Source organism: Bos grunniens, chromosome 19 (assembly GCF_055505025.1).
Source record: "Bos grunniens cultivar Pamir isolate PY7600 chromosome 19, Bosgru_T2T1.0, whole genome shotgun sequence".
NCBI classification, from domain to species: domain Eukaryota; kingdom Metazoa; phylum Chordata; class Mammalia; order Artiodactyla; family Bovidae; genus Bos; species Bos grunniens.
The window spans coordinates 41,965,926-41,984,084 of NC_141183.1; the positions used below are offsets into that span (position 1 = coordinate 41,965,926).

Consider the following 18,159-nt stretch of genomic DNA (forward strand, 5'->3'; position numbering starts at 1 on the left):
ATGCTGGGAAAGACTGAAGGTGGGAGGAGAAGGGGATGACAGAGGATGAGATGGTTGGATGGCATCACCTACTCAATAGTCATGAGTTTGAGCAAAATCTGGGAGTTGGTGATGGACAGGGAAGCCTGGTGTGCTGCAGTCCATGGGGTTGCAAAAAGTTGGACACAAATGAGCGACTGAACTACTCTAGTCTGTTCACCCCAGAATAATCTGACCAAGGAGAGAAGCAACTTTCTTATATTAAAAGGCACTGTGAATTTAACAAGTCACTGCAGAAAAACACAAACCTATTTCGGTATGTTTTACTACATTTGGAGGCAACTGTGGCCTAATTACAACATTCCTTGTAAGCCTGAAAATGTATTGAAAACGACACAAATTATCTCCACATACAATGGCCTCAGGCAGATTCAACAGGCAACTGTTTAACTCCCCACAAGGTGCAATCAGTCAGGCACAGTTTAAAGCAGGAGAGGGGAATTCAGTACCATTGCTTCCCTAGTAGCTCAGTTAGTAAAGAATCCGCTTGCAATGCAGGAGGACCCTGGTTCGATTACTGGGTCAGGGAGATCCACTGGATAAGGGAAAGACTACCCACTCCAGTATTCATGGGTTTCCCTTGTGGCTCTGCTGGTAAAGAATCTGTCTGTGTTGCAGGACAACTGCTCCAGTATTCTTGCCTGGAGAATTCCATGGACTATATATAGTCCATGGGGTTGCAAAGAGTCGGACACAACTGAGCAACTTTCACTTTCACTTTCAATGTTTGGTTCAGTTCAGTTCAGTCGCTCAGTCGTGTCCGACTCTTTGCAACCCAATGAATTGCAGCACCAACTCCTGGAGTTCACCCAAACTCATGTCCATCGAGTCGGTGATGGCATCCAGCCATCTCATCCTCTGTCATCCCCTTCTCCTCCTGCCCCCAATCCCTCCCAGTGTCAGAGTCTTTTCCAATGAGTCAACTCTTCGCATGATGTGGCCAAAGTACTGGAGTTTCAGCTTTAGCATCAGTCCTTCCAAAAAACACCCAGGACTGATCTCCTTTAGAATGGACTGGTTGGATCTCCTTGCAGTCCAAGGGACTCTCAAGAGTCTTCTCCCACACCACAGTTCAAAAGCATCAATTCTTCGGCACTCAGCTTTCTTCACAGTCCAACTCTCACATCCATACATGACCACTAGAAAAACCATAGCCTTGACTAGACGGACCTTTGTTAACAAAGTAATGGCTCTGCTTTTGAATATGCTATCTAGGTTGGTCATAACTTTCCTTTCAAGGAGTAAGCATCTTTTAATTTCATGGCTGCAATCACCATCTGCAGTGATTTTGGAGTCCCCAAAAATAAAGTCTGACACTGTTTCCACTGTTTCCCCATCTATTTCCCATTAAGTGATGGGACCAGATGCCATGATCTTCGTTTTCTGAATGTTTAGCTTTAAGCCAACTTTTTCACTCTCCTCTTTCACTTTCATCAAGAGGCTTTTGAGTTCCTCTTCACTTTCTGCCATAAGGGTGGTGTCATCTGCATATCTGAGGTTATTGATATTTCTCCCAGCAATCTTGATTCCAGCTTGTGCTTCTTCCAGCCCAGCGTTTCTCATGATGTACTCTGCATATAAGTTAAATAAGCAGGGTGACAATATACAGCCTTGACATACTCCTTTTCCTATTTGGAACCAGTCAGATGATATGAATTTCTTGGGGCGAGCACTGTGTCTTATTCACTTTTGTATTTCCAGTATCTACAGATATAATAACTGTTCCATAAATGCTTATGGAGTGAACTGAACAGGTGTGACAAGATGGCTACACTAAATAAAGCTAGGCTCCCTCCCACAAGGAACTGTTTGAACTGTTGACAGGTGTACAGTCTTCTTAGGCTGGTTATTCATGCAGTGTGCTCAAAGGCTCACCATTTTAAAAAGTTTCAGAAGGGACATTACCTAATTGAAATTTGAAATTTCCTATCTAAGCTTAAATGCTATATATGTAAAGTAAAATTCTACATACCTGTTTGCACTGGCTTGTCATACGGGTATGTGACTAGCACTGAACCACCATCTAGAGCAACAGAAAGACTGAAGTCCTGTTTCTGAATCAAGTTTTCAATGATGGCTTTAGTCTCAGGTTGGGAGGCATTACCTAAAAAACAGAAAAGTCAAACATAAAATACCGAGTTTTAAAACTTTTAGTATGAGCAGCTAAGAAAATATTCCCTACTTGAACATAGTCAAAAGGTTAACTTACAAATCTGTAAATACTTTATTACACCATAAGCCACTATCTCAAGAAACAAAGATATATCTTAGGAGGCAGGTTATTTTGAGTTTTACATATTTTAGATAATGTTGAAAGGTCAATGACTCTTAGCAAGTTTAAGAAAATTCTTACTGGAAACAAAAAGAGATAGATATATCCTCTCTTAGAAAATGAAAACCTGTCTTTGAAAGAAAATAAGATTTTTCAGAAATTTTCTGCAGTATTGTTTGCAAGAACAAAAAATTAGAACGAAATTAAATGTCCATCAGCAGGGAAACTGTTGAATAAATTAAGGTACTACCATACATTAATAGCATACTAAAATGCCATTAATAAGAATGTTAGAAATTTGTAAGTATTAAAATAGACAGATATCAGTGATGTATCCAGTAGAAAAAGTTGCAGAATATGTATAGCTGATGATCCTTATATTAAGTAAATATGAAACAGGCCCCTTCAAATCAACATACACATACATCGTGTGTGTGTGTGTGTGTGTGTGTGTATACAAATATATAAGAGAACAGAGAGAGAGAATATCCATCTCTGTATGACTAGTGATGGAAACTTCTCCCCAATATTGGATTTCGAAGAAAAAACTTGAATTACCTTTACAAATGAAAAACAAGGAAAACCTGCAAAGTTTTCAAGATGTCTCTATTCATTTATACTGTACATCCTAGACAAGAAAGCACCCCTTACTCATTTAAATAACAGGATCAACCAATCTCCTAGCAAAGAGAAATAAAATTATCTGCAAAGTACTTTAATGGCCTAAAAATAAGTCTTACTTGTGAAGTCTGTATCCAGGTCTTTGCCACGAGCATTTGTCTGTCCTGTCTTGGAAGTACAGTCTTTCTCTTGTGCTTTCTCTCGCCCATCTGGATTTAGAGAAGGGACAATCACAATTCTAGTCCTGTCAACCAACTAAAACAGAAACAGAAATAAATGGGTTTATTAGCTCTATGTGAAATCAAAAGATAACCTTGCCATGCCTCAAACAGAAAGTTTTCATTATTTGTTTTAAACACAGATTTAAAAGGCAGAATTGAAAAATAAATAAAATTCTTTCTTCCTCCAAGTAAATTTTAAAAAGAATCAAAAACTATACAACTAATGTTCCTAGAGACCTCCCAATAACTTACATCAAGGTTTAAAAACCACTGCCTATAGACTAAAATCCCCTGGAGGAGGAAACGGCAACCCACTTCAGTATTCTTGCCTGGAAAATCCCATGGATAGAGAGGCCTGGCAGTCTACAGTCCATAACGTTGCAAAAGAGTCAGACATGACTGCACCCACACACACAGGCTAAACCCAGCCTGATGCTTGTTATTGTAAATAAAGTTTTACTGGCACAGTCTTGCCATTCATGTGACTGTTTTTGTTCTGCAATGGCAGAGTTGAGTAGCTTCAACACAGAACATCTGACCCACAGAGCCCCAAATGTATATTATATGACCCTTTACAGAAAAGGTTTGCTGACCACTTGCTGGCTTAGGTCAATAATAATGGCAATATGGTATTTCCAGATTAAAAACTAGAACATATAATGTTCTAGTTGACAAATATCAATGTATATCTGGAAACAATGAGACAGAAGAGTTGAAATCAGCATATCAAAGAAATACGGGGTAGGATATTTGTCTAATCCAAATAATTTCTCCTTCAGATGATCCATATCCATAGGTATTAATACCTATATTTATGGCATGAACTTCTCACTTAATTTATCCTAAATATTTCTAATAGTGAATCAGAATAAGTGATCCCTGGTTTATTTGTTCTGGTAAAACAGTCAATAGCTTGAAATATATTTGCAATCCTTTAATTAATTTATTCTAGAATCTTTCCCCTGAGAGAGATTTTCTTCCTAAAGTATATATGTTTGGGGTTAACCACAGGTCTCTGGTTACGTATTTGTTTCTTTGAAGTCTCCAGACCATTCTGACACTTAGCTCAAAACAAATGGCAATCTAAAGCATTGTTGTTGTTTAGTTGCTTAGCTGTGTCCGACTCTTTTGCGACCCCATGGAATGTAGCCCACGAGTCTCCTCTGTCTGTGGGATTCTCCAGGCAACCCACTGGAGTGGGTTGCCATTTCCTTCTCCAGGGGATCTCCCCACCCAGAGATCAAACCTGTTTCTTGCACTGCAGGTGGATTATTTACCAGTGAGCTACCTGGGAAACGCAATCTAAAGCCTAATTAGACCAGTGAGGCAAAATCTTATAAACTAGGAGTTTTGAAATTCATGGTAGATGTTGTACCTTTCATAACCATAAGATCAGTAGGTAGCAATTGTGGCCAAATAATAGAATAATCTGAGGAGCTTTTAAAGGAATATTGATGCTTCTGGGAATGGAGCCCAGCCACTGAGATTTTTAGAAACTTCCCAGATTTTTCAATGTGTAGCCAGGGTTGAGAACAACTCTCCTAGGTAATCTCCTATTTTGAAACAACATCAACAAAATCTCTGAAAACAGGAAGAAGTCAATGGGATCTCCTTTTTTGAAAGTTTTTTGATCAAGTCTGATTTACGTTCACTTCACCTAATCCCACATCATGGGATCCTAATCATGACATCAATTCTTTCCAAATTTCTCTCAGTGGAGGCAGTACAGTAAAACAGAATAGCATAGGCTTTCCAGTGACACACACCTGGGCTTAAATCCCAGTTTTACCACTTAGCAGCTGTGTGACCTCCTGTAAGTTATCTAATATCTCTGCCTCGGTTTTCACATCTATTAAATGGAGGTAACATAATTGCAGGGTTGAGGATTAAATTATGATATATGTAAAGTACCTACAACATAGTAAGTATTAAACAAATACTACTTGCTTTTCCCTTTCCTAAGTTCTATACAGACATTGCCAATTAGTGAGTGTTCTAAACAGAGGTGCACTCTTTCCTTCCTTTCTCTAACATAACACAGAAACTAGGCTGTTTACTCATAAATCTGAGCAGCTTCTGGACCAGCAGTATAGTCTCTAGTCATGGATGACTGAAGCTGGCACTGCTGTATCACTTTTTCTAAAATCTCTTAGCATCCAATACTTTCATCTTTATTACATGAAAAGAAAAACTATTTCTCTTCCACCTCATTTTTCAATATAGTACCCTAACTATAAATAACTGGCAATGGAAGTCCCTCCAATTAGAGTGTATATCACTGTGAGTAAAGAATGGAAGGGTAAGGTAAAGGAATAGAGGACTGGATGCAAATCTTTATTCTTTCTTTTCCTCTATGGCTCTTAATATATACAAAGAAATATAATAGACACTATTAACAACTATATACCAAGGTCCATTTTTAAAGAGTAAAGTTTATAATGATATTAAAAGTACCACTGTATAAAAATCTAACAGGAAATTAAATTTTTAAAAAAATGATGCCTTGATATCGGTATACAATCAGTAAGCCATTGAGCTTTATCCTCTTAAAGCATGTCAAAACAGGTTATTCTCTTACTTGTGTAACAGCTGGGTTCTTTTTGTAGTTCAGACAGAGAAATTCTGCCAGAGCCAAAAGAAGTTCAGTTCCAACTGGAGCATTGCCATGGATACCAGCAACAAAACGAATCTTTGGTTCTTCAGGCTCAGATACATTGGGCTTATTGGAGATTTCAAGGGACCAAATGTGACGATATTCAGCACTCTGTCCCAAACTGTCGAAAACCAGAATCAAAAAGTCAGTAAGTAATCAAGTTACTTACTTGATTGCTGCCTTACTTGATTACTGTTAATGCTGCCTTACAGATTTTAAAAACAGAAATGAGAACAAAATTCGAGAAGTCTTAAAAAATCTTTAAAGAATAAATCTCTGTGTCAGAATACTTTAAGAAAATTAGGTTCCCTTGATCAAAGAAAGTCAAACAGATGTGAGATACTATCAGATTTAGGAATGACTATGATTGAGAACTGCATTCCTTCAAGTCCAGTCATTCCTCGATCATCTTCGTGATGTTTACCCAATCTTCTATAATCTATATTATTTCCTTAGTTAGCATATGTCTCTTAAGTTAACTCACTTAAATTTTTATTACTGAAATCTCTAAATATACACAAATTTATAAAATCTTACTTTTAAGATCTAAATGAATTTAAGTGAATAAGACATTTTATATTTTAAATGCAGTACCAGAATCACAGCAAAACTAATTTTAAAGGCCTGCTTTCTCTAATATAAAGAAAGACTTATTAAGAGTTAGAAAAAAAAATTGGCACTAAACTGAGGATTAATAGAATAGACAAAGCACTGCTTTCACATGAAGGTATTTAATGATACTTAGTAACTGTTGGAGGGCCACCTAAAACTGTCTTGCATCCCACCATGGGCAGATATTGTACATTAGGGGGGTACTATTTAACAAAAAATGCATGCTGAATTGCATTTAAAGGTTAAAAAACTTGACTAAGTAAACGGAAAGCAAAACAATGTCCAATTTTTTTTATTTTAAAATAAGAAAGTCTTTAACCTCTATATGGCACTAAGATGGACCATATTAAAACATGACCTGGGCAGAAAAGTTCAAGATCAGTTGAGGAAGAGAGGTAATTGGTATCTTCCAATGGAAGAGAGGTAATTTCAGTTCAGTTCAGTTCAGTCGCTCAGTCGTGTCCGACTCTTTGTGACCCCATGAACCACAGCACGCCAGGCCTCCCTGTCCATCACCAACTCTGGGAGTCCACCCAAACCCATGTCCATTGTGTCGGTGATGCCATCCTCTGTCGTCCCCTTCTCCTCCTGCCCTCAATCTTTGCCAGCATCAGGGTCTTTTCACATGAGTCAGCTCTTTGCATCAGGTGGCCAAAGTATTGGAGTTTCAGCTTCAACATCAGTCCTTCCAATGAACACCCAGGACTGATCTCCTTTAGGATGGACTGGATGGATCTCCTTGCAGTCCAAGGGGCTCTCAAGAGTCTTCTCCAATACCACAGGTAATTGGTAATTGCCAAAGTAAATATGTGCAATTTATGTGCAAAAGTAAAATCCTTTGTAAGCACAAACATTATAAACCAGAATTTGAGAAACTAAATTTACTGGTAAAATTAAAAGAAACAGTGAAGGAAAAAAAGTGAAAAGTAAAAGGCTAGATAATGTTCGTTTGGTTCGGAGTAGAGACTTGTTAAGCTCAGGGCAAAATGGAAAGACCCTACAATAGGCAAACAATAGGAATCAACAGGTCAAGGAAATAATTCTGAAACAGTGAAAGTGAAGCAGAGAAGCACAGTGAAATGAAGGTAAAAGTTATCTTAGTCATCAGTTTCACATAAGCCAGTACCACATGTTTTCTCAGAACCCTTAATTACATGAGCCCCTAAGGCTTTGGGGAACAGTAACTGTGAGCAGAGACTAAAGTACAGAAAATGACAGCCAACCAAACTTCATTTTCTACTTTGAAGAAAAGGTTAAACATTATTCCTGACAAGTGAGCTCATAGTTCTAAACCTATCCCTTGCCCCTAGCAAAATAAAACTAAATAATATTTACTCAGAACATAAAATCTGCAGCTGAGAAGTGGAAAGGGTTTTGAAATCAAAGTAATCATTAGAAAGAGTGGTTTTACGTTTTCTGGAGGTACAGGCCACACATTACTGAACTAACAAGTAGCTCTGCTCCAGTGTTTCTTGTAAAAGTTTCCAAGATTCATTGCTAGAAAGATCTCCAAGCAAATATCTCTTTCAAAATAAGTTAACGCCAACTCTATACATTCAACCCAAATGTTTCTAAATGAATTACAAGAACCATTTAATGTGGTTTATGCTGAATGTAACCTCGGTAAAAAGAATAAAGGAAGGAAGGAAGGAGAAAGAAAGGAAAAAAAAAGTCAGTAACACTTACTTGGTAAGATTTGTAATAAGTGGATAGTTCATCACAAGCCCTCTCAGAAACTCTGACAAGTCCTTGTATGAATGGTAACGATAAAGAGCCAGATTTGAGGAGGAGCGTAACATGAGGCGTTCCAAACCATTCTCAGCTGAAAGGTCTTTAATTAAAGCTTCAAACTCTTTAGTGGTCGGATCGCTGACGTCATCAGTATCGGCACTGTCCCCCTTGCCCTTCTTTGATTCATTGTTTGAATCTGTTGAAGATCGGACAAGTGTGAAGTTGACCTGAACAGCACCTTCACTCTTTACAGTCACATTCTTGGTGACCGGGTTATACCTGCAATAAAGTAGACAGATCAGGGTCACACATTTGCAGCTGGAGTACCCAAGCCCTGGCAAGACAGGGAAACTCAAGGTTGCTTAGCCTCTATAGGGCTTTCTGGCGATAATCTTCCAGAATAGAGCTGTTTCTTTCATCCTCAAGCACTCAATTTCAGAGCATCCAGTAACTCACCCTCGAGCAGATGCGGTGATTTTATAAGTTCCTGGAACCAAGAGACGCCAGTAATCTCCATTTTTGTAAGTAGTTACTGGGTGATTAATTTCAGCAACACTAATGGTGGCATTTAATATACCTCTGCCATCTGTGGCATCTAGGACGAATCCTTTGACACCCTGATGGACCTGGACAAAGCACAAGGATATCCAGATTTTACTGATAAAGATTATCGTCTAGATATTTCGGGAGTTCACATCCAACATAACAGATTCTTAAATAATGTAAATGTGTGGAACAAACAGAAACTCAGGACTTTGGAGTAAAGCTAAATGTAACCATCCATTAAATAAAACATTTTATTTTCTGAAAGGCTAATTTTTCAGAAGTTATATTTGTCTTTACCATGAGGAATATAAACAACTGTTTAAACTTCAGCACCAATTTCAGAATATAGGACATTCAACAAGAAAACTGACCTGACGGCTTTAAAAAGGAAACGTGATTTAAAAAAATAGAGGATTACTCTAGATCAAAGAGAGTAAAGAGATGTAATAATCAAACCAAATGCAATGCATGAATCTTGACAAGATTGTGGTTCTAAAATACAGCTATAGAAAGACATTTTGAGGACAATAAGAAGGAAATTTGAATGTGGACTAAGTATCAGTCAGTGTAGGGAGTAAGTGTTAATTTCCTCAGGTGCTCTCTCTCTGCTCCGCTCAGTCAGTTCAGTCGTGTCTGACTCTCTGAGACCCTATGTAGTGTAACCCACCAGGCTCCTCTGTTCATGGGATTTTCCTGGCAAGAATACTAGAGTGGGTAGCCATGCTCTCTCCTCCAGGGGATCTTCCCATACCCAGGGATCGAACCTGTATCTCTTGGATCTCCTGCACTGGAGGTGGATTCTTTACCATTAGTGCCACCTGGGGAGCCCTTTTCTTAGGTGAGATAATAGCAATTGGAGATGTCAGGTAGGAGAATTAACTCTATTTTTAGACTATTTTTAAATATTCTGAAATACTTAGGGATAAATATCATAACACCTGCAATTTATACTGCAATAGTTCAGCAAAAATATGTGTATATACATGTGTGTATGTTTATGTGTATGTATATAAAAAATACAAATGCAGCAAATGTAGAAACTGTTAAACCTAGGTAAAAGAAGAGTAGTATTTATTGTGTTAGTCTTACAATTTTTCCTAATGTTTAAAAAATTTCAGAATAAAGTGTTCTAAGATATTAGTATGTAAAGTGAAAGTCACTCAGTCGTGTCCGACTCTTTGGGATCCTCTAGGCCAGAATACTGGAGTGGGTAGACTTTCCCTTCTCCAGAGGACTCTTCCACACCCAGGGATTGAACCCAGGTCTCCCACATTGCGGGCAGATTCTTTACCAGCTGAGCCACAGGGAAGCCCAAGAACACTGGCATGGGAAGCCTATCCTTTCTCCAGTGGATCTTCCTGACCCAGGAATCGAAGCGGGGTCTCCTGCATTGCAGGCAGATTCTTTACCAACTGAGCTATCAGAGAAGCCCATTAGTATATAAACTCACACCCTTTATGCCACTTTACTCAGAAAAGTACTGGCACAAAGGAGTACTCAGATTATCCTAATAATTTTCATCATTATTAGCATATTTTTACAGTCTTTACCTATTGGCTATCATGCACATCCATCCAGACAAAAGAAAACTAATCATTTCACAGTAACTCTATGGCAAAAGGAAAAAAACCCACATTCACCCTATAGCCCATCTTTTGCTTCCTTAGTCACTCAGTTGAAACTGGCCCTTTGTGACCCCATGGACTGCAGCCCACCAGGATCCTCTGTTCACAGGATTTTCCAGGCAAGAATACTGGAGTGGGTTTCCATGTCCTTCTCCAGGGGATCTTCCCCACCCAGGGATCGAACCTGGGTCTCCTGCATTGCAGGCAGATTCTTTACCAACTAAGCCACCAGGGAAGCCTAAAATGCTGGGCTTGCTTATCACTTGACACATTTTTAGGTGTGTATCCAATTTATATTAGCCTTTTATAAAGACAAGGGTAAAAAGTGACACTATCCATTAAGTGTAAAACATCATCACTACATCATTTAATCTTTTCAAACTTTTCTCCACACATAAAAATAAACTTATTTACATCCATAAATCTTCTAAATAAATTACTAAAACATGAATAGGTCAAGCTGGAATTCCAATGAGGTGTATTCCAAAATCAATGCATGAAAACCATATGTACACAACAGAAATCTTGCTCTTGGGAGAAATTTCCGATGTCACTCCTGAATACTCACCTGTTTCATAAACTGGATTAGGGATCTTCGATTCTGTGCCCAAAATTTTGGCAGGTCTTTCTCAAATGGGTATTTCACACAACCTAGTTCAATAGTCACTTCAAAGCAATTTGTTTGCAAATAGTTCCAGTCCTGCATACCACCTGAAGGATAAAAACTTTAAATTAGTTACTCTGAAGAAGTTCTAACTAGCTCAGATCCCAAAGGTAAGCAACATTCCTAGTAAAAAGTCAAATTCGTTCTTTTATCAGCATAGTTGAACACCAATAATGTGTTCATGTAAGAGCGCTTCTATGCTTGTGGTACAGGTGAAAAACATCTGTACTTTCATGTTCAGAAAGAATTCAAGTGTAGCTTACACTCTTCTAATTAGCCCATCTAATGTTCTTTATAATAGCCAGAGGGAAAATATAACATTTTCATCAAGTACAATAATTTTACTCAAAATTCAAAGTGCACCAAATATAAAAAATTGTTGAAAAAGTAATTTGAATGTTTTAAACTAATTATAAAATATTTTTAAAAGAATGATTATTTCTCAAAACTAAAAACTCAGTAACAAGCAGTACCATTGGGAGGACAGAAAATCCATCAAGTCGCATGGCCTTGATATAAAAGAATTTTACCTGGGACATTGTACCAACTGGCTCCATTTGTTATTCCATGAGGAAAATACTCATTAGGGTACATGTTCTTACAAGGTCTACCTTGAAACATCTGTGAGTTTTCCTTTAAAAAAAAAAAAAAAGAATCTTTATTTGTATTTGTTTGTATCTGCATCAAAAAAACATGAGGAGGATAAGGAAAGATAATAAGAGTGGTTACCAATAAGGTATATGTTGGGGTGGATGGAGTCACGGAAGCAGAGACTTTTCAACGTATAGCTTTCTGTGCCACTTTGATTTTTTACTATATGGATTTACTACCTACTTTTTAAAACCAAAATTAAACAGTTTATGCTCTGTTAAAAGAAAACTGAAGGCTTCATTTATTACTTGTATTTACAAGTAATATAAAAATCCAACCCAATCCCTCTCAAAAGCAAAACCAAACTGTTCATATTCATACTTTCATTTCATGATGTCAAGAGGCTTAAAGTCCCTAAAAGGTAGTTCACAAACAAGGACAGGTAAGCATCTTTCTCTGACTTGTTAGGGACTGAGGCAGCCCTTCTGTTCTTTGTAGTTATTTTATTCTGCTACAACTGGTTCACCTTTTTCTTCCCTAAAGACAATACCCTGCTCCTTGAAACAGTTCGTGTCTTTGTGTCCTCAGTCTCCAGCAGTGTCTAGCACGGCATGTGTGCAATTGTTTGCTCAATACGGAGTAAAAAAAAAAAAATTCTATAGAGGCACAAATAAACGCTATTGAAAGCTAGAGGAGAGAAAGATTATCTCTGACTAGAGTGACAGGGGAATTTTCCTGAAGAAATTTAGCTCTGGAAGATGGTCAAAACTTCACCTCTCTCTTTTGTAAATAGAAAATAAAAAGTACAGAAAAGTATAAAGAGAGAAATAATTTCTTACTTTCCCCCCACTGAGAATTAACCATTTAACTTTAAAATATACAAAACAATCCCCTTTCATACACTTAACATACCATTTACAGGCTTACCATTTATACCACTCTACTATCAAATGAAAGTTATTACTTTAGATTACTGGAATATTTATGTACATGTTGTATATGTGTACAAAGGGAGAAGACAAGAGTGTTAAAGTTTAAAATAGGCTTCTGGGGACCTTTGAGGTGGCACTTCCAGATGAAACAGTGTAGGTGGAAGATTGATGACAAGAAACTGAGGCATGAGAGAACAACAAGGAAGTAGAGACAAGTGAAAACTATTCAGGTTTCTTATTCTTCTTTTGAACTAATTTAAGACTTGTAGAAATGCTGCAAAAATAGTACTGAGTTTTATACATCTTTGATCCACTATTTCCTATGTTAGCATTTTATATAATCATAGCACATTGACCAAAACAAAAAAACTAATTCAGTTGCGTCCGACTCTTTGCAACCCCATGGACTGTAGCCCATCAGGCTCCTCTGTCCTTGGGGATTCTCCAGGCAAGAATACTGGAGTGAGTTGCCATGCCCTCCTCCAGGGAATCTTCCCAACCCAGGGACTGAGCCTAGGTCTCCCACATTACATGCAGATTCTTTACTGTCTGAGCCACCAGGGAAGCCCTAATATTGGTATGATGCTATGAACTAAAATAACCTACATTTTATTCAAATACCACTAGTGTTCCACAAATGCCTGCTTGAAATTTTCTCTTCCCTTGAGATCTGTCACATTCTATAGCTGTTTTTTCACTTTCACTTAATTGAATTAAAATTAAATTTCATTATACTTAAAATATAATAAAAGTTATTGTAGAAAATTAGAAAATTGAGACAAGCAAAAAGAAGAAAAATATAAAGCCAGAAATCACCAATCATTTCCTATTTTGACATATAACATTTGACCATTTTTTTGACCCTTTTCTCTTTTCTCTTCACTAATTGTCAAAGGGCAGGCACTTCTTCCTTTCTTTTTGCTTTTCTTCTCTCCCAGAAGCTATGTGTTTGGAAGATTTTCCTTAAAATCCACCACCTGCCCTTTTAAATTGTGCTTATCCCTTTAAATACACCAGATCCTTTAATTTGTATGTACTTTGAAACCTCCTCCATGTATTCCACTGCTTTCACCTGCCCAGTTATTATGTTAGTATTTTCAGATTTAGGTTTCAGATTAAGGGCACATTCACTGCTTGGTGGTCATTCTGAATCATCTTAACGCCTGCCTTTCCTTAAACTTCCCACTTTTGTCTTCATTGATTTTGGGAAGGTTTTATGCTAATTCGAAATAAATCATACAAAGAAAGACAAATACTGTATGATATCACTTATATGTAGAATTTAAAATATACAACAAATTAGTGAACATAACAAAACAGACTCAGAGATACAGAGAACAAACCAGTGATTATCAGTGGGGAGAGGAAAAGGGAGGGGCAATACAGGAGTAGGGGATTAAGAGGTACAAATTACCATGTATAAAGTAAGCTACAAGGATATACTGAATAACACAGGGAAATAGCTGATATTTTATAATGACTATAAATGGAGCACAATCCTTAAAAATTGTGAATCACTATATTATATGTACACATCATATGTACTTACATATATGTATTACACATCATATGTACTTCAATTTTTTAAAAATTAGGAGAAAAAAATGAAGAATATGAGTAAAATGAACAATAATTGAGAAGACAGAATCGGAATGAATGCATGTCAGATTATTCACAGCTCTGCTTTAGTTCAAGGCAAAGTGATCCATAGAGAGAAAGACAAACAAAGCTGGGATTAGAAGGCTCAAGTAGAGGATAAAGGCTCAGAATCACCATAGCGGGAAATGAGCCAGGGAGTCAAGTTGCTTGCTGGGGAGAATGGAGGGCTAGGCTGAAGTTAAAGTGCACTATATATACATATTGTAGTCAACTGCCATAACTGTGTGACTTCTCTGGGATGTATCAGAGAGATGACTATAATTAATAAGGGTTGGCCATTGGCAAGGCAGATATGTCAAAAGGGCATAAAAGATCCTAAGACCCATCACTGAAAGGTATGTCCATGGGTCTAGGCTGGGTAGAAAAGAAACCAAATCAAAAGGGTTAAAGGTCAAAGAAAATAAAAAGAGGCTAAGGAATGCAAAGTTACAAAGAGGGTGAAAAGTGGAACGATAATAATCGGCAGAATGTGATGGGGACACGTATAAAATTTTATCTCTTAGTTTCTACTTTGATGATTTGGAAGTTTTCTCATTTAAAAAAAAATTATTTCAGGTATATCCCTCTAAAATGGCATGTCCAAACCAAAGACAACTATACTTTAAAGTGAAATAAGACACGTACTCCCTGTTAGAAACTCTGAACAATCTCACAAGTTCACCTTGTATAGAATGAGGGAGTGGGAAAAGCAAAATGACAGAAGGGTCTGACTGGAGAGTGCAGAACTGCAGTAATAAGTTTCACTTATCAATGACCAGTAACATCACAGACTGAGTCAATAGTAAGACCAAAACCAGAAACTAACAAGCCTAGTTCCCAAGCCTCAACTTTTAACATGTTTTCAATAACAATTTTTAAAATAAAATTTCATACAACATTTCTGATTATGAAAGTAACGTATATTCATTATAGGAAGTTTACAAAATACAGAAATTTCTACCTGCTCCCTGTAGTATGTTACTACTGGGTGCTTAAATACCTTAGACTATAGGTTGGCAATTTTTTTCCTGTAAAGAGCCAGATAGTAAAAATTTTAGGCTTTACAGACTCAGAAGGTTCTGTTGCAATGACTTGATTCTGCCCTCTGCATCTATTGAGATGACTGTAGTGTTTGTCTTCTTTAGTCTGTGAATGTGGTAAATTACACTGACTTATGTTCAAATGTTGACTGAGAAAGCAGCAACAGACAATATTTTAAAGAATGGATGTGGCTGTGTGTCAATAAAACTTTATTTGCAAGAACAGGTGGTAGGTTGGATTTTGTCCTAGAGCTGTAACTTGTCAACCCCACTCCACCACAGACTACTTTATGAGATTTATAGTTAAGTATTTGTCAAATGAAATAAACTAGCAGTTTATTAGTTTATTACATTCCAGGTACTGTGCTAAAAGCTATAGATGAAAAGACATTACGTGAGCTTAAAGGCTAATGGGGAAACACGCTAAGTACATTTAGACGAGACTGGGAGCGTTCAGGGTGGTATGGCTGTAGACCACATGCAGCACATTTAAAAGTGAGGTGGGAAACAAAGAAGAAAAAGAAGTAAAGTGGTCTGCAAGGAAAAAAGGAAGGCTTAACAGAGAAGAAAGCACTTGACTTGAGACTTGTAGGGCTTTGTCTTAATGCATCTTTTAACGAAAAATTAATTTTTATAACATTTCATGTTTGGGCACAAGCCTACCTTGGAATAAGAAAGTGCTATTTGTTGAAACACAGCATCATCTGGTGATTTACTATATGTGGCAATGCCTTGTTCATCATCATCAAAAGGGTAGTTAACCACCAAAGTACCTATAACGGAAATGAGGAAAATGTATTGTGTTATTTCTTGCAAGATGGAGCATTAACAGAAAGTAAGCTTTTCACAATACTGCCAGGGACAGGACACCAATGCAATTTTCCAAGACTAATTTCCTTAACAGAAATGAAAAAGTTGTTAACTTCCTTGGGAGAAAATCAAAGTAGATAAATAAAATATTAATATTAAACAGCTGTGCATGACACTTAAAGGCTGCATTAACTGGAAAGGTCTTGGGAGTTTACCTGAACTCACAGGCATAATTTACACATTAGAACTGAAATCGGAAGTATACAGGCTTAATTAAACAATTTCACTTTTGTAATACTAAGGATCAGAAAATATGAGCAAAACTTGATTTTTTTTTGGTAAATTCAGACATTTATAAGCTCAAAGAATTTTAAAATAAGAAAGAACTCTTGAAGTCCAATTAACCCACCCTCTTCACTTTGTAGATGTGGAGTCTAAATTAGAGATGCTAAACAACTTATGTTCGGAGAAGGCAATGGCACCCCACTCCTGTACTCTTGCCTGGAGAATCCCATGGACAGAGGAGCCTGGTGGGCTGCAGTCCATGGGATTGCTAAGAGTCCGACAGGACTGAGCGACTTCACTTTCACTTTTAACTTTCATGCATTGGAAAAGGAAATGGCAACCCACTCCAGTGTTCTTGCCTGGAGAATCCCAGGGGCGGGGGAGCCTGGTGGCTGCCATCTATGGGGTCGCACAGAGTCGGACACAACTGAAGTGACTTAGTAGCAGCAGCAGCAGCAAACAACTTATGGATAGAAGAACTAGTCCCGACCTTCACCCAGAAACAAATGCTAAAAATTTCTTTTATGTTCATATTATAAATTTGTCAACTGGAGTTATATCATATGGTTTTTTCATGACCTAAAGTACAGAGAGTGTGTTTTAAAACACACAGAAAGGATGTCAACTTCCTTCATGGTACCCATAGGAAATGAAGCAATTAGGATGCTTCTCTGGCAGGAGCCCTGAGCCTACTCCCCCACCAAAGAATCAAACCCCTTATCTTCCTATTATTCACATGAATTTCATTTGTCCATGTGTCCATTTATTCTGCCTTCATTAGGCTATTCATTTTGCCTTTTTGTCATGCCACTTCCTGCATGCGGAAGTGAAGGAACATACTCAACTTGAATCCAGATGAAGTAATCCTGTGGTAACAAATACCAGCAAACATTCATCTGTTTTAAAAATTTTTCTTTAAGAAACAAGTATAAACACTCATTTTATTTCTCAAAACAGTTCTAATAAGGTAAGTGTACTTCAACACCTGTTTTTAGACAAATTACTCCAAAAAATTCTCTAAATTTCACCCTGAATTGATGACTCGGGTTTAAAAATTACAACTGAAAAAAGTCAACTTCTACTTAATATTGCCTTTCAAATGGTTAATTTTCTAAGGCCAAAAAAAAAAATGTCATAAAAGACTTAGGATATTCCTATAAAAGTTTATTTTTAAAAAATTAGTATCAACACAAAAAGCATGAGCTTTTTACAAAATTTACAAAAAGATAAATTTGACTTCATCAATATTAAAAAAAGGGTGCATCAGAGGTCATTAAGAAAGTTAAAATATAGCCTATAGAATGGGAGAAAATATGTGCAAATAAGCAATTTGATAAGGGCCTAGAGCCCAGACTATGTCAAGAAATCCTGCAACTCAACAAAAAGATGAAAAACCCAATTAAAAATGGGTGAAAGACTTGAACTGGAATTTCTCCAAATAAGATATTCAAATGACCAAGAAGCACACAAGAACATGCTCAGTATCATTAGTCATCAGGGAAGCACAAACCTCAATTTCAGTAAGATATCACCTCTCAGCCACTAAAATGGCACAATCAAAAAACCACAAATTAACAAGGTAAGTAAGGATGTGGAAAAACCAGAACCCTCATATATTGCTGATGGGAACGTAAAATGGTACTGCTACTGTGGAGCAGTTTGGAAGTTCATCAAGAAGCTAAACATGTTGGCATTTCCATCAAAAAGCCAAACACAGGTTAACCTCAAAGAATTGAAAACAGGGACTCAGATATTGTATGCCAATGTGCACAGTAGTATTATTGGTAACAGTGAGAAATAAAAACAACCCAAATATCCATCCACAGATACACAGATAAACAAATTATGGTATATACCTACAATGGAGTAGTATTCAGTC

At 37.2% G+C, this 18,159-nt stretch overlaps 1 protein-coding gene across 1 annotated transcript in view; it reads right to left on the reverse strand.

The window, feature by feature from the left end:
• CPD (carboxypeptidase D) overlaps positions 1–18,159 on the reverse strand; it is a 72,092-nt gene that overhangs the window by 10,606 nt on the left and 43,327 nt on the right. The window contains exons 8-15 of the mRNA XM_086359897.1: positions 15,849–15,958; positions 11,515–11,617; positions 10,889–11,031; positions 8,606–8,775; positions 8,105–8,428; positions 5,732–5,927; positions 3,052–3,187; positions 2,012–2,143 (exon numbers count right to left, since the gene is read on the reverse strand). Of these exons, the coding sequence (XP_086216023.1) occupies positions 2,012–2,143; positions 3,052–3,187; positions 5,732–5,927; positions 8,105–8,428; positions 8,606–8,775; positions 10,889–11,031; positions 11,515–11,617; positions 15,849–15,958 (1,314 nt within the window). The remainder of the gene's footprint in view (positions 1–2,011; positions 2,144–3,051; positions 3,188–5,731; positions 5,928–8,104; positions 8,429–8,605; positions 8,776–10,888; positions 11,032–11,514; positions 11,618–15,848; positions 15,959–18,159) is intronic.